This window comes from Solanum verrucosum, unplaced genomic scaffold (genome assembly GCF_900185275.1).
Source record: "Solanum verrucosum unplaced genomic scaffold, falcon-dt-bn FXZP01001031.1, whole genome shotgun sequence".
Lineage (NCBI taxonomy): Eukaryota > Viridiplantae > Streptophyta > Magnoliopsida > Solanales > Solanaceae > Solanum > Solanum verrucosum.
Window position 1 is genome coordinate 387,990 of NW_026019685.1, and position 17,131 is coordinate 405,120.

Sequence of the window (17,131 nt, forward strand, 5' to 3'; positions counted from 1 at the left end):
ACACCTTTTGACTTATGTGGCACACCATGCGACTCCACGCAGTATATATATATATATATAATTTGGTTTTTTTCGGTTTTTATCTTTTAAAATCCGAAACCAAACCAAAAAATCAAACAAAGTAATTTATTAATCCAAAACCATTCCGAAAACCAAACAAAGTAATTTATTAATCCAAAACCAATCCGAAAACCAAAAAATCAATCTAAATAAAAATTCGGTTTGGTTATTCGGTTTAATCCAAATAGTGCACACCCCTACTTAGTTTACCCTTATCATTAATTATAATCATTTTCCTATTATATTTTTTAAGATATTGTATTTATTGTATTTAAAAAATGATATAATTATTAATAGTGGATAAATATTATTGTACATATAAATATTTGTATAGTTGAACGGCGAGTTTGACCATTTCTTTTATAATCCAATTTTAGGAAACTTTTCTTCAAAAAAAAAAAAAAAAATTAAAAAGGAAACACAAGCAATAAAATCATGCAAAAATTTGACAAAGTGTAAGTGGAAGGGTAAATTGAAGTTCACAAGAGAAGCGCAAAACGAGCGTGTGTTTCGATTTTCGTGGGGTGGGTGGGACCACATTTGAGCGGGCCCTTTAAACGATTTGGCAAAAAAATGTGAACGTTGGATTTTCTATTCATTGCTGATCCATTTGTTTCTACTTAGCTTGTGTCACCGGCAATAACCGGTTGCTTTTGTGATCAATATTTAAGTAAATTCTTGTGTCCTACTCTTAATTAATTTGTATGATCACTCCATCTTAAAATCTTGTATTGAATCTTTTTTATGTTCATATAATTCTAGCCTACCAAAAATAAATAAAAATGATCAACTCCATATTTTCTAACTTTGGTGAAGGTAAATTGTGTTTGAGGTTATTTTTGGTTCATAATAATTACAAATTGCTATCTAAGTTGAAAATAAAATAAAATACTAAACACTTTTTATTCTTATAAATTTTCCCCATAACTACACAAGGAAAAATATATCCAACAAAATAATATAACCAAAATTTGTAACCGTAGCAATATAAATCCATCAAATAATCCTTGTGACTTCTGAATGCAAGCTAAATAATTGAAAATTATGTTTTATAATAAATATAATAAATGATTTTATTTACTAATATTCTTTTTACATAAGTTAGGTGGGAAGAAGAAAATAAAATTGAACTTTAGTCAAAGAAAGAACCACTTAATTCAGATTTGTAACATTATAAGTCAAAATCTTCTTCACAAAGATATTTTTAACTATTCAATCGAGAATTTAGTTTGTACCTCCTTAATATAATTATTTTAATACTATTATATCAGCAATAAAAAGAATGATCTACTACTATAGGTAAATGTGATCTCATAATATAAGATTACCTATTATAATAAATAAATATAACTTGATTATATACAAAATAATAATTTATCACAAAAAATAATACGTAATTTTTTTTAATGTAAAACCAGCTTGACCAGTTAATAAGTAACTATATGAACCCACATTATACAACACATTTTTATAGCTCAAGCCTCAAAATAAGGGATATGCATTTATATAATTTAGAGCGAAGATACGAAACCATTTTTCTTTACTACTCATCCATCCTCCCTCGTTTCTTTTTTGGATCAATTTTTTAAAATTAACTTCTTCTTTTTTATAAAAAAAATGAATATTTTTTTATGAAAAATAATTTATGTTTAACCAATAAATTTTTAAAAATACTTTTGAGTAACAATTTAATGTTTGATCAAGCTTTTTGAAAAATATTTCTAAATTTATTTTTCTCAAAACTATTACTAATAAAGAACTAGTATATTTTTTAGTTTCCGCAAAAAACTGTTTCTGTTACTTCAAAAAATACTTAATTTTCTCAATAAGTAAATAAATTAACTCAACACTCTACTTTATTTAAAATAAAATAAAATAGCCGGAGATCTTGGCGAAAGAGGCAAAAAATTTTCATTTCAATACTAACCCCATTTTAAAAGAAAAAGGAAAATGAAAAAACCCTACAAACATACCCAACCAGAAAAACAAAAAGACAAAAGAGGTTTTAAAAAGACTCTGTTGCTTCTTTCCTCTCTGCTTCTCTCTTCACACTATTATCACTCTCATGTAAAGCCTGTTTTCACACACAACAAATCTCTCGCTCTGTAAAAAAGACCTTTGTTTTTCATTGAGTCATCAATGGCTTCTTCTTCCCTACTTGTGCATCGTGTCTGCTACATTGCTCTGTTTTTCACATTCTGCTTCGCCGCTGACCCTTTCGTTAATTTTGAATTGGAGTACTCTTATATCACCGCTTCTCCTCTTGGCGTTCCCCAACAGGTTAAACCAACTTTCATTTGAATCAACCAATCCATTTTTTAATTTTTTTTTTGGGTAGGCAACAAATATTTTTACAGAAGAATCATTTTCTCCGTCCCCAGAAGGTTCCCAATTTCAGCAAACGAATCGTTTTTTTTTAAGCCTTGGACTGTTGGGTCTCAACGTATGGAGTTCTCTTTTTTTTTTCCTTTTCCCTGTTTAGGATGAAAGAACAGTTTGGTTTTAAGTTTTGAGTCTGATTCAAAAGTGGGGTTTTCTGGAGCTGTTCTTGATTTTAATGTTATGTTGATGTTTTAGTAGATGAAAAGATTAGTATCTATTCATGATACATGTCGATTTCAGTTTTTCCTGATACTTTTTAAGATTTTGTTCTTTATACAGTAGTATCATTGGAAGGGACCACTATTTTGCCTAAAGTTATGATAATTCTTTTTTTGGTAAATTCTACAGTGTGGTGATTATTTTTTTTTGTTTTGAGATCAAAATGCTTAAGTTATTTTAATTTGTTTGATTTACTTTCTTAACCTGGATTCATCTTAAAATTACTTTAAGGCTCTATACAGTTTTCTTCCGTAGTTTCTAAATTAGTTATGTGATTATGAATTGGATGTGGACTCCCATTCTGCCCCGGATTTTCAGTGTTGGTTAATAGACCATGATTTGATATGCAATTGCAGGTTGTAGCTGTGAATGGGAAATTTCCAGGTCCTATCCTTAATGTTACAACCAATTATAATGTTGTGGTCGATGTGAAGAACAAATTGGATGAAGATCTTCTTGTCACTTGGTAAGTTTCAATTGTGTGATATTAAATGCTCTCCCCTTCGGTTTTTTATTTTTCTTTGAATTGTGGCAGGTCTGGAATTCAGATGCGACGCACCTCCTGGCAAGATGGTGTTCTTGGTACAAATTGCCCCATCCCTAAAGGTGGATGGAACTTCACTTACCAGTTTCAAGTAAAGGATCAGATTGGTAGCTTTTTCTATGCTCCTTCCGTCAACATGCAGAGGGCAGCTGGTGGTTTTGGTTCTTTTATTGTCACGAACCGTAATATTATCCCTATTCCCTTTAGTCCTCCTGATGGGGATATAGTGATAATTATTGGCGATTGGTACACCCGGAGCCATAAGGTTAGTGTCTCTTCCAGTTTTTGCTTACTGTTTCATGCAGTATTGTGTATGAATTTTCTAGTACCAACTCAGGTTTACTTTCAAATTGTAGACTTTGAGGAAGGACCTTGATGATGGGAAGCAATTGGGGATGCCAGATGGAGTACTTATTAATGGGAAAGGCCCATACAGATACAACACGACACTTGTACCTGATGGGATTGGACCATGAAACCATTAATGTTGATCCAGGTCAAGCTCTTCAAAACTTGCTAACTAAGTCTCAACTTGATATACTTGATTGGTTGTCCTTCTCCCGAGTGGTTTGATACAAAATTGTCTGCTTATTTATGATGTTCTTCAAATTGATCTGTCCGCTTGGAATTGCTGTCTTTAGCCTATGCATTCTCTAGTAAAACACAAAAGATTTCACATTAGGGAATTGATAACAATTTTATTGGTAATTTTATATTGAACTTTTGTTGTCCTTTTGAGCCTATATATCAGCATTCATGCTTTATCAAAGCTTGTAGAAAATTGAAGAGCAGTTGATGGTTCATAAACATTGCAAAATAGCACATCTGCAAAACCTGTTAGATTAAAAATTGGCCTTGTTATTTTAAATTATCAGCTTATTTGAAAGCAAGTCATATGAATGTTTCTGCTGTTTGACATGAATCTTAACCCCCTCTGCATGTGATAATATATTGTGCTGCAGGCAAAACTTATCGGGTTCGGGTGCACAATGTTGGAGTCTCTACTTGTTTGAATTTTAGGATTCAAAATCATAATTTACTCTTGGTGGAGACGGAGGGATATTACACTTCACAGCAGAATTATACTAGTGTAGATATTCATGTTGGGCAGTCATACACATTTTTGGTTACCATGGATCAGAACGCAAGTAGTGATTACTATATTGTGGCGAGTTCTAGGTTTGTAAATCAAACAATCTGGCAAAAAGTAACTGGTGTTGGTATTTTGCATTATTCCAACTCCAAAGGAAAGGCAGCTGGCTCTCTTCCAGACCCTCCAAATGATGTATATGACACATCGTATGCACTGAATCAGGCCATGTCCATCAGGTCCTTTTACTGGTTTCTTTTTATACCCATTCGTTTCACTATTTCATTCAATGGATTGGACAAATGGCTTCCTTATAAATTTGGAAACTTGCTTGTTGAAACTAAAAAAATGGATAACCATGACAAAGAAGGAATTATTTCATTAAATTCCTTAGGGTCACATGTCTTTTATTTGACAATACTCATTTAGGCATCTCAAGCAATACAAATTGCTATACTTCTTATGATGACTAATTTTGCTGTTTCATGCCATTGAATAATCTGATGCATTATCTGTAGGCAAAACGTTTCTGCAAGTGGAGCTAGGCCGAATCCTCAAGGATCTTTCCACTATGGTCAAATTAATGTCACAGATTTTTATTTGCTAAAGAGTGTGCCACCAGTATCGATTGATGGAAAGCTTCGAGCTACCTTTAATGGGATTTCATTCAAAAATCCTGTTACTCCAATTAGGCTTGCTGATCTATACTATGTGAAGGGTGACTACAAGCTTGATTTCCCAACCAAGCCAATGAACAGACCACCCAAGGTGGACACGTCCATTATCAATGCCACATACAAGGGATTTATAGAAATCGTATTGCAGAACAACGACACTGTAGTCCAGAGCTTTCACATGGATGGCTACTCATTCTTTGTTGTTGGGTATAGCTTCTGCTTAGAAAATGTCATTCTAGATGTATATAGTTTCCTACCAAGTGAATTTTAATGTAATTTTTTGCCTATTTGCTTCAGGATGGGCTTTGGAGAGTGGACAGAGAACAACAGGGGATCTTATAATAGATGGGATGCAATTTCCCGGTCTACGACTCAGGTTTGTCTTGTGCAGCCGTCTTTTCTTGTATAGTTTTGAAGAAGTCGAAAGTTTGCTGTAACAAGGTAGGATATATTTTACCTGTACCTGTTTGTTTAGGTTTTTCCTGGAGGATGGACAGCAGTTTTGGTATCTCTCGACAATGTAGGGGTGTGGAATCTCAGAGCAGAAAACCTGGACAGGTGGTACTTAGGGCAGGAAACGTATATGAGAATTATCAATCCTGAAGATCATAGCAACAAAACAGAAATGCCAGTGCCTGACAATGCTCTGTACTGTGGTGCCCTTGCTTCTATGCAAAAGTATGATTTCATTTCTTGCTTCTGTTATGTTTTGGTTTTACTCTTAACGCATCCCTAAATTGATGGTACATATATTTCAGGCAACAAAAAGTATCTTCAGCGACAACCCTATTTGGAAGCTCAGAGTTATTTTTTACATTGCTGTTGGTACTCTCTGCTGTCATCAGTCTTGTATCCTAGTGTACCACTTCAGTTGGTGATAATATTTGGGAATTCACTTTCTTGTAGGATGATGAACTGATAGGATTCATGTTTCTTATTCTTTTTCTTTTTTCTTTTACCTTGAGAAAGTTCGTTAACATTAGTTTGCACAGTGTCCCGTCTAATTTCATTTGTTCCCCAAAAAAATTGTGAAGTATGAGAAGCCAACTTACTGACGGTATTTCCATCATTCTGTCTCAATTATTACTGCATATTGTTGATGCACAACCCTTCTGGTCATATTCTCGTTTATCCTCTACTTTTGGATCAGCTGTTTTATGTTCATTTTTCCAGTTCTAGTTTCTTCGATCTGTTGATATAGATTTCCTTCCCATTCTTCTGTCATTTTGTGCCTCTTTCTACCATTAAGTTACATTTACATGCAGAGTTGTGATCATTGTAAAATTTCTTTCTGTGGAACAATGAAGTCCTGAACCAGAAACAGGAGTTAAAAGCTACATTAACATATAGCCACTATCTAGACAGAAAAAGTTTTTTAATGAAGATGTTACCGTTGGAATTCGAATAGTTAACAAGTGGAACCCAAGGAAACCTCATGTTGTATAAAAGCAAGAATTCTTGGAGTCCAAACTTTTATAATTATAAGTTCAAAAATGAGAAATGATTCATGAGGGTAAATATTTGTTGGAGTTTCATATCCAAGAAATAATTTGTGGGGTTCAAATTTTTGTAAGTTCAAAATCAAGGATAGAATCGTGGAGTTCAAACCTTTATAAGATCAAAACTCCGATAAACTCACGGGATTCAAAGCTTTATAAGTTCAAAACAAGAGATGATTCATGAATCTATGTACTTTAAAAGTTTGAGCAATTTGATTAGAAATTTTTTAGAAGTGGTTCACCGTGTAAAACGAGCAGTTATTTTTGCTGTTGGGTTCATTCATGAATGGGTCGAGTTTTTGTGTTGGGCCAGAAGATATCATGTGGACCAATAAATGAAGGAGAAACTGCCTTATTAAATAGAGAAAATTGTGCATTATAGCAAATTATTAATTCAAAATAAATGTTATAGCTGCAGTTTCATTTAATTCTAATTCGTAGCAAATACTTTGTTATTCAGACAATCTCGCTCGCCACTCTGGAATCTCGCTCGCCTCTCTCACTTTATACAAACACAAATGTATAAATTGTGTTTGTGTTTGTATAAAGCGAGAGAGAACTGTATATACAAATACAAATACATATCTTTTCGACATATACACTTATAATTATACAAATACAAATCTTTCCATGCCCAGTGTTCTTTTGCCTTTTCACTTTCTCGCTTTATACAAACACAAATTGTACAAATTACAATGTATAATTTGTGTTGTATAAAGCGAGAGAGAGAAAGAAATTTGATATACAAATATTTTAATTCGATTCAATTGTATACAAATTCAAATTTTATGTAGATATACAAACACAATCATTGATACATATGCATAGTAGTTACATATATACAATTATCTAACCGATATACATATACAATCTCTGTGCTTTTATACAAACGAGATGCCTGCCTGCGATTTATTCAAATCAGATGCTTCATAGCAAACTATGGAGCGCAGATAGCAAAACTATAGCTACAGAGCGCTAATATGATTTTTATATTTGCTATTCCTAAAATTTGCTTAATTAAATATATATTCATACCATACATATTAAGGGAAAACTACATAAATGGGCCATAAAACTCAAAATAATTACATGTTTATACCCCAATCTAAAGTAATTCTAGAAATATTCATTCTCTCAAAAAAGAATTGCATCCCATACCCCTCATTCATTAAGGCTGATAATTTTCGCTTAACTGTTATTAAATCAGTATCATATACTGTATTGCTATCATTAAGATTGATAATTTCGCTTAACTGATACTAAATCAGTATATATATATATATATATATATATATATGAATGTATTGGCATAATTAAGGTTTTTTGTTCAAAAATTACTCATTAATCAATCATACTATAAGAGTATATGTATATTGTTGTGGTATCATTAATGTTTCTTGTTCAGAAATTACTCATTAGTCAATGATACTATATATGTAATTTCTGAACAAGAAACCTTAATTATACAAATACAGTACCATTAATATGAGTAATATATATATATATATATATATACTAATTTAGTGTATCAATTAAGCGAAATTACAATTTATGATACTGATTGCTTTTATGGGGGTGTTTGATTAGTTTCTCCATATATTAATTTTAGGAGAACTTACTTAAATTTCACTAGTTTAGGAATTAATTACTTAGATACTCTCTAGTTTGTAATATTACGTATCTTACCAGATTGGTAACTCCAGATACGTCCAGATACATGTTTCTTGGATACATGATTAAAATTTAGGTGTAATTTGTTCTAGATAAATTGTATCCAAGTTGATTCACATGTATCTGTGATACATAGAAAATCTCGCTCGCCTCCCTCCCAATCTAGCTTGCCTCTCTCCCTATTTTTTTTGTATCTAGTAGCAAAAATACATGTATCTAAGTGTAAAATACGTAAAAGACTCTTAATTAGTTGTAAGATACATAATATTTTGAAAGTATAGGTAATAATAGTACATATGGTAATAGGGACAAAACCGAACTAAAAACTGCACCAAATCGTAAATCGAGAAAAAAAACTGACGATATTGGTTGGTTTCGTTTTAACTTTAAAAAGTCAACCCGAGACCAAACCAACCCGACATCATATACATAATTTTTTAAAATTATTTTATATATAAAAATATTTACTTTAATATAATTTATAATATTTCTTATACATTTTCATAATTTTTATTTTTTAACATATTATTTCAAGTTTGACTTAGAAATAGTCCAATAAAAGTTATATTCCATAGATATTAGTAATTCTAACAAAGCTCAAATCTAAATCAAATCAATATTATTGCTAACAAAAAAAATCAACTCATATACTAATTAGAATGACAATAATGTTGAATATTTATTCTTTAGTTATATATTGGTTTAGACTTATTTTAGCATGATTTATACTTTAAAATTATGATCATTTTCATTTTGACTTATTTATTTACAATATTTGTTTTATATGATTTCACTATTATTTTGTCGAATATTTTAGTCACATCACCCATATCATGTTGTGTTATTTTCTTAAGAAACACCTTAGATAATTATATTTTGGTAAGACTAAAGAAATATTTGAAACACAAGTTAATTATATGTTTGTATGAATACTTTACCGGAAAAAATCCTACAAAGTCGAGAAATCCGAAAAAACCCAAATTTATTGGTTTGATTTGGTTTATAGATTTAAAACCTGACATCAATGATTTGGTTTGGTATTTAAAAAATCTGAACCCAACCCGGTCCATGTAGACCCCTATATGGTAGTAAAGTATGTTTAATTATGTAGTTTTTCCTTAATTCTATCTATACTTTTAAATAATTATGTATCTTACCACTAATTAAGAGTTTCCTACCATATATTGAATAAACTACACCTAGATACATGTATTTTTGCTACCAGATACACTAAAATAGGGAGAGAGGTGAGCGAGATGGGCAGGGAGGCGAGCGAGATTCGTTATGTATCACAGATACATGCGAATCTACTTGGATACAGTGTATTTAGAACAAATTACACACCTAATTTTGACTCTATGTATCCCGAGATACATGTATCTGGATGTATCTAAATGCACCAAAATCTTGTAAGATTCGTAATATATCAAATTAGAGTGTATCTAATTAAGTAATTAGTTCCTAAACTAGTGAGATTTCTGAAGATAAATTGAAGATCCTTTTAAAATGGGTTAAAGATTGAATGTGTTGAAATTGACCAATATTTAAATTATCTTGAACTCAACCAATAAAATTCTGAGAGAATTGGATGTGTTCAACAATACTGGAGGCCTAAAGCCAAACTTTAGAGGGGAATCCTAATACTTATTAATTTAGTTTTAGAAAAAATAAATATTGTCACATTTATTTTAAAGGATGCGACTATTTAAATTATTTAGGAATTATATCATATTTTCATCAACTTCTTTTAGATTTTCTTCTTGAATGTTATTATCATCTAACTCAACTGTATTATTGACTTATTCATTTGAAGAACATCCTCACATATTTTTTAATTCAAGATTTTAATTATTTTTTAAGCATCGATCTATCAATGAATTCTTTTGGGAATTTATTTATTTCTTCAAGTTTTCTCTCTTTTTGTAAAATCAGAATCATATTTTCTAGTTGAGATATGTAAATTGAACAAACTTTAATATAATAACTAAAACAAGAATATATATACTTATGAACTAAGAATATCAACAATAACAACCTTTCAAGAAAAAACTATAAAATAAAATTAGAATAATAAAATCTGGCTCTTCAACCCAAAAAAAAAAACTGGCTCAAGAATATAAACTATTGTGTTCTTTTAATATAATGATTGATTGTTGGCTTGTTGCACTTCTTGTAATTTTAAAGTACACACAAAAAATAGATTTTGTTCTTTTATAACTTGTAAGCAAGAGTAACTAGTTTCGTAGAAGAGATTCCAATATTGAAAATAAAAATAAATAAAATAGAGAATAAAAGTGATGAATATAAGATATATCATGTATTGTATTGTACCAAAATAGGCTAATTTTGACAGTACAATAAAATAGAGAATAAAAATGATGAATATAAAATAGGGTCATTTCAACTATCGGTAAACAAGTTCTAATATGTATAATTTCCGACGGTTGTTTAGAATTCCTAGATCACTAGAGGATTAGATGAATGTTGAATTTTGAGTTGACCATGAAAATTAAATAAAATAAGAGTTTGATCCTTAAGTAAAGAGCAAAATCAAATTATGAATTAATGTATGACAAAAAGGCCTTAGATATAGAGGAGAGCATAATAGCAGTCACATGGGAGTTTGTTAATGATGTTAACTTCATTCACACACAAACATAACCCTAATTATGATTCCAAGATGCTCATCATCTTCATGTCATGCCTATACACTTTTCAGACTCATTGACCTACTTCATTCTAATTCTTTTCATCCTAGGATACCATGTTAGTATTAAAGAAATTATTCTGTCTCTCCAAATTTATATAATGCATATCAACTCGATTGAAAAAATAAAATAAAAGGGTAATATATATCGTAAGTATATTGATTTTTATATTATTAGATCATTTTCATCTGTTGTAATAGATAATATATCTTATTTTCAAATTTTGAATCTCATATTTTAAGAAGGCATAAAATATTATTTGAATGATCCGATATATCGACAAGATATATAATTATCATCTTATTAAGGATAAAATTAAAATTAAGATTATACTTTTATCTATTTCTTTGTTTGTTCATGAGTAGGGAAGACGCCCAAATGAGTATGTTTTTTTTGTTTCTTTTTTACCTTTGCTTGAAAAGGAATTCGAAGGTCGAAATTATCGGCAGCAGACAAGGACAATTTGACTCTACTTTTTCATGGTATTTAATCAAAAACATTTCTATAATCAATAATTCTTACTTCAATTCCCTCCAAAAAAAAATAAAAAATCTCTTGGTTTAGCAACTTTGGAGGATTTCTAGCTAAAGCAATGTTGACAAAAGGTTTTTGTAAGTATCATTTATTTACATATATATCTTAATTTAATCTCTTAGTAATGTGACTAGTCTTAAGCTATGTTAATAGTTAATTACTAATTGCAAGCTAATTAAGCTCTACTACACGTTTTGTCTATAAGCAAATATATAAGTTTCACTGTTTCAGTTTAATTTGCTTACATCTGCAAGTCTACATGTTGGAAAAAGACCATCTCAAATGTGTTCATCTTTTTGTCTATCGTTTCTCAAAAAAGGAAATGCCTTTTGTTTGAGACGAAAACTTTCTACTCTTCTTGTTGTTTTTCCTTTTTGCTTCTAAATTGTATGATCACCATTAAAAATGTAACATAATATAAAATACATCTATGATATAATTTTCCACGATAAATACCTATAGGGGCGGAGCTAGAACGTTACCTATTTAAGAAACTATGTACAAAAATTAAATTAAAGATCTAGTAATTCCTGACATCTGACATCTGATATCGCTAACATAAAAGTTTGAACTCATAAAGTTCAAATTCTGACTCCATCAGTGTTGATATACAAAACTCGAAATTTCTACGACTTTGTGGTCGGTATATAATGTAAATGTCTTTTCTTCTTGTTCAATTTGATATAAAGTTGTGTAAGTTTTTGAAGGAGAATTTTGAGTCATGATGATGCTATTAATTTCTGGTAAAAATTTGTGAGTGTAGTAATATTAGATTATTTTCTTTTGTGTGAAGAATGAAGAACAAGAGGCCTTTAAGCAAAGCAATTGCAAGAGTAATACTAATGAAAGACATCACTTGGATAGGTCTCACCTTCAAAGTTACGTAATACTGTATTTTATTTTTTGCTGAAATAATATTTCCCAAAAATGAAAAACAAAAACAAAGACAGATCTACTTAACCTAGAAGCAATAATATGATTCCTATATTTGCAAATGCTTATAATTAGCCATATAAAATGGATTGCTATCAATGGACGTTTAACGAAATACGTATCATTATTAATTGTAGCTTTGTTATTTGGAAGTATTTTTGGGTTGGCTTCTTAGAAAGCGTAGTAGTTTGAGAATAAGATATATTGTTAATAAAAGGAACCAAGAACATGGTATGGATCTTAAATTCCCATTTAGGAATAAATTTAGAAAATAAATTCACATACTCCCTTCCTCCCAATTTATTTTGCATCACTTGATTGAGTACGAAACCTAAGAAAGAACTTGTGGTCAAAAGTTGTCTCAGTGATCATAATAAATCATTTCATTAAAAGTAAAATGAGAACTTTAAAGTTGATATCCTCTTTGAAGCAGACTAAAAAGGAAAATTTATGTCACATAAATTGAAACAGAAGGAGTAGTACAACACTACAGCATGAGCGGAGGCAGCCTTCTGTTAGGGGGTTCATCCGGCGGAAAATATTACTATTTATACACAGTTAAAATGGTTAAAATTATTTTTATGTATATATAATAGATGTCGAACCCCTTTCGGTTAGTTCGTGTGTTTAGTCCTTCAAATTTTGAACCCCTTATTAAAAATCCTATCTCTGCCACTGACTACATAATGTAACATTTAAACACATATCAAATAATGGTTTACATAAGCAAAGCAATAGCTATCATACCATAAACATTATCGATAGCCCTGCCTTGACTGACATTATGAAAATGCTTCAATTACAACTCAAGCAGATATATAATGTATAATTCACCTATGCTTCAATCATCAAGCAGTTAATTCATCTTCTCTTAACTAAATTACTAATATTAGAAGTGTCATATAGTTTTTATTATGTACAATGATATTAAACAAATTAGATATTTAATCAACAAATTAAGAACTGTACTTTCCTATGATCAGTATTATTTACTTTGCTTATAACTTATAAGGAATTTCACTTCACTTCACTTCCACAGGTCAATCTGAAAACATGAGGACGATGCAGTGGAGTTATTTTCAGTGACTGTTTCTTGTTTGTTCAAATTCGATTCATCGGTAGCACCATGTAAGGTGTTTGCATAATCATTTTCCTTAGAGACTACCTCCTCTTGGCTAAGTTGAGAAGCTACAAATTTATCGAGCACTCGCCAATCGGTCACTTGATCAACAACTTGTTCTCGTGTGAGAACGGAGACAGACTGTTGCAAATTAGAGGTATTATTGTTAAAAACGTTAATTCCAAACACTGAAATTGAGGTGGATGGAAGAAGTTTAGGACTTTGTAAAAGAGGAAGTTGTTGGTGATGAAATGGGATTGGGATTTGGTATTCCTTCTTGCAAGGGTAATTATGTTGTTTCTTTGAGGAGTCAATCTTTGGCATCAATGAAACTTGATCATTATTATTGTCGTACCAATTTGGTGACTCCTGCTCACTTTCTTTCCTTGTGCTTGACATTTTCTTCTTGAAAACTCTACACACCACCCATCCTTCTTCCTGTGTTTTAAATTATCAACAGTCAATAAATAGAATTAACGTAGAATAATAAGGTAGGTGACCTAGTAGAATAGATTAATTTATAGTCTGTTTGGATGAACTTTTAAAAAATCAAAAGTGCTTATTTTAGAAAATTAAGAGGTTTGACCAAGTTTTTAGGGGGAAAGTAAGGGCTATCTACTAGTAATAGCAAAAGCTATTAAGAGTCTGTTTTGGATTGACTTGAAGTTGTTCAAACTTACTTTTAAGTCAGTTTTAGCTTTTTGAAATATTTGACAAAGTTAAAAATAATTTAAAATGACTTAAAAAGATTAAAAACCAAAAGTAGGACTACCCTTCCTTTCTATTTTTTGACTTAAAAGTCATTTAAACTTTAACTTTTTTATTTTTTGATTTAAAAACTATTTTTTTGAGCTTATCCAAACGAGCTCTGAGCTAAACAAAAATGTAGCTTCTATCCCGAAGCACCTTTGGAATATTGGTCAAACACAAAGTACTGTTCTAAAATTCTAATAACTGCAAAAATGTTTTTTAAATTTATTAGTGTTACTCTCCAAAAAGTACACTTTTTACCAAAACCACTTCCAACAAAAAATATATTTCAAAATAAGCAAATTTTAAAAGTTGATCAAACAAGATATTAGAGTTCAGTGAAGAACTTGCCTGATGGGCACCATTTGGATCAGTCTCAAGTCGATATTCATGCATAATCCAATCAGATTTGAGACCATGAGGAGCCCTTCCTTTGTAAAAAACCAAGGTCTTCCTCATGCCAATCAAGTCATGCTTGGAATATACAGCCTTGTCTCTTCCTGTTGCTTTCCAGAATCCTGCTGTTGTGGCTCTATTGGTTCTTGTACCACTTGGATATTTTTTATCTTTGTGGCTGAAGAAGTACCATTCATCTTCTTCTTCTCTCCCTATTCTGCATATTTCTACTCAAAAATATAGTTTGATAAGTACTTACTGTTTAATATTTTGGAATTTCTGATAATCATTATTATTCTCTCCATTCACTTTTACTTGTCACATTTAGCGCTTCATCAAGAGACAAACGACATGAACTTCGACTAATGTTTTAAGATGTATTTTTTCATCATATTAATATAAGAAGGATTGTGACCTATAGTAGTTTAGCTCCAATGATTAGTCAAATTGACATTGTTAAAGCAAAACATGACATGTAAAAATGAACGGAGAGAGTATATATATGTTAATAGTACCTTGAAGATCCCAAGGTTCAATCTTGTAGAGGTCCACCTCTTTAATAACATCTAGGTCAATCCTTGTTGAAGTGATTTTCTTCCTGAGGTAATAATCTACAAGTTCTTCATCAGTTGGATGGAACCGAAAGCCAGGAGGAACACGTGAAAACGAATTCATGATCTTGCAATCAAATGTATATATATGACCTGTCTGCATATATATCCACAAAAATAAAAGAATATCAGAAGACTGAAAATTTCTATCTACTTTGTTAGATTTTTTTCGTATTATAATTCCCAAATTATTAACTACTCTATTTAGTATAGTACGAATAAACATATGCATCAATCACCTAGCTAGTTTCTTGAATCAACTGAATGTGACTAGCTACAAAATTTGGAAGTCCAGTATTTGTTTGAATTCAATCAATTTGGGCTATATATCTTGCAATTAAATCCCTTAAAAAAAAACACTATGTACGTACGTTTAATCGCTATATTTCAAGTCCTACGTACCACACAGTTTATGTCTTTTGATTTTTATTTTAAGAAAATAGGTGTATGCTATAAAGTGATCTTGATTTGATATAAATTGTCTATTGATCAATTATAGTGACTTGCCAATGATAATTCACAAACAAAAACCTTTTATTATACTACCTTATCTTTTGCGGCACAAAATCATGATACTCTATTAGTTTACCTCATTAAATAACTCTAAATGTGAAAGAAGATCTTGGTAATAAAATTGGTATTCCCCTTCAACTATTATCCTCTCTCTCTCTCTCTCTCTATATATATATATATAATTACAAAAACTAAAATAAAAAGGCATCTCTTTTACTTGCTCAAGAATTATATAACATATTCAATTATCATTATATTCATGTCTCTTTTCTTTGTGATCGAACCACACATGCATATATGTTACATTTATCCTAATGAACTCTGTAAATTAAATGGCAAAGATGTATGTTTATCTCCATAATAAGGCTCACAGTCACATATATAGAGCAATTCGTGTTTACAAAAGAAGTGGCCGAAGGTAGATGATATATACTATTTTCATCAAAGCATTTCTAATGGTAAGCAGTTGGGAGTCTTCAACCAACTAATACATTAATTTACATTTCTAGCAATGAAAAAGAGCTTGAAAGATCGGACTAATTTCTAGCAAATATTATTCACATCAAACACCATTTTACCCATTCCCTCGTGTTGCTTCGTGCTTGGACAAACACAAACAAAGAAGATATATAGTGAAAGAAAAACATTATTTCTAAAAGGGAAACATAATACTGAAAAATAGATAGTTAGTTATAAGCAATTAATAAGTTATCTTCTTGCAATTTGATACAAGGAGGAGCATGACTACTGAAATAAATTATGTTAATGGATCAATTTTCTGATAGTTCACATATCCCACTTAAGCATGGTTAATATATAATCTAATCCATGAAATGAAATAGTATTCGCATTTAGGGAATTTCAGGTCCACATTTATTAGATATTAATGTCCTTTGACTTCAGGTAAAAAAAAAAAAAGAATAAAAATGAAATCTTTGTTTCATGCCAATTAAACAAATGGGATTAATCATGTTATTCTTAAAGGATACTCTAACAAATTAGTAGGATCAGTAATTCTTCAACTAAACCCATTTCCAATTGCTAGTCTTGTCTCATATGCTTTTAATTAATTAACCAAAGAGAAAATAATACAGTTATTTTACCAAAAAAGATTATACTCCATTACAAAGCATATGATAGTGTTGGAGTAACAATCATCACGACGGTTATCAAATAAATCACAAAGAATGAGTGATTATAACTACTATAGTGATTCTTCATTCAACCCTTAATTAAAAAGCCTGCAAAGACTTATGCTCTATAAGTCAATATTATAAATTCTGAATTCGCTTCGACTAGTGATGAACATAAAACTTGTTAAGAAAAGAAAAACAAGAGATCTCACAGATGGAGCAAACCTTAATTTCCAAGCGCACAGATCTGAATAAAGTTGAATTTGAGCAGAGAAGAATAAGGGTTTATAT

At 30.6% G+C, this 17,131-nt stretch overlaps 2 protein-coding genes across 3 annotated transcripts; one reads left to right on the forward strand and one right to left on the reverse strand.

The window, feature by feature from the left end:
• The first annotated feature begins 2,048 nt into the window (after nucleotides 1-2,048).
• On the forward strand, nucleotides 2,049-5,950 carry LOC125835763 (monocopper oxidase-like protein SKS1). Its single transcript, XM_049514892.1, is given in 10 exon segments — nucleotides 2,049-2,340; nucleotides 3,018-3,127; nucleotides 3,197-3,470; nucleotides 3,562-3,672; nucleotides 3,674-3,701; nucleotides 4,168-4,534; nucleotides 4,814-5,179; nucleotides 5,270-5,348; nucleotides 5,448-5,650; nucleotides 5,731-5,950. Coding segments are annotated over 10 exon segments (1,779 nt in total). The 5' UTR covers nucleotides 2,049-2,199; the 3' UTR covers nucleotides 5,831-5,950.
• Nucleotides 5,951-13,344: 7,394 nt separating this feature from the next.
• Nucleotides 13,345-15,258, reverse strand: LOC125835387 (NAC domain-containing protein 7-like). Of its 2 annotated transcripts, none has more exons than XM_049514608.1 (3): nucleotides 15,099-15,258; nucleotides 14,539-14,810; nucleotides 13,345-13,875 (listed from the first exon to the last, which is right to left on the reverse strand). In XM_049514608.1, exons 1-3 carry the CDS (start codon nucleotides 15,256-15,258, stop codon nucleotides 13,345-13,347), a joined length of 963 nt encoding a protein of 320 aa, XP_049370565.1. The 2 variants fall into 2 exon arrangements, with proteins under 2 accessions (XP_049370565.1, XP_049370493.1); XM_049514536.1 differs by having other exon boundaries at nucleotides 13,345-13,871; nucleotides 14,535-14,810.
• Between the last annotated feature and the right edge of the window lie 1,873 nt (nucleotides 15,259-17,131).

Excerpts from the sequence above, each read along its gene's own strand:
- LOC125835387 (XM_049514608.1), bottom strand. The coding sequence starts at position 15,258 with ATGAATTCGTTTTCACGTGTTCCTCCTGGCTTTCGGTTCCATCCAACT. Across the intron at positions 14,811-15,098 it reads TGAACCTTGGGATCTTCAAG|AAATATGCAGAATAGGGAGA; the intron begins GTACTATTAACA and ends ATTTTTGAGTAG. Across the intron at positions 13,876-14,538 it reads ATCCAAATGGTGCCCATCAG|GAAGAAGGATGGGTGGTGTG; the intron begins GCAAGTTCTTCA and ends TTTAAAACACAG.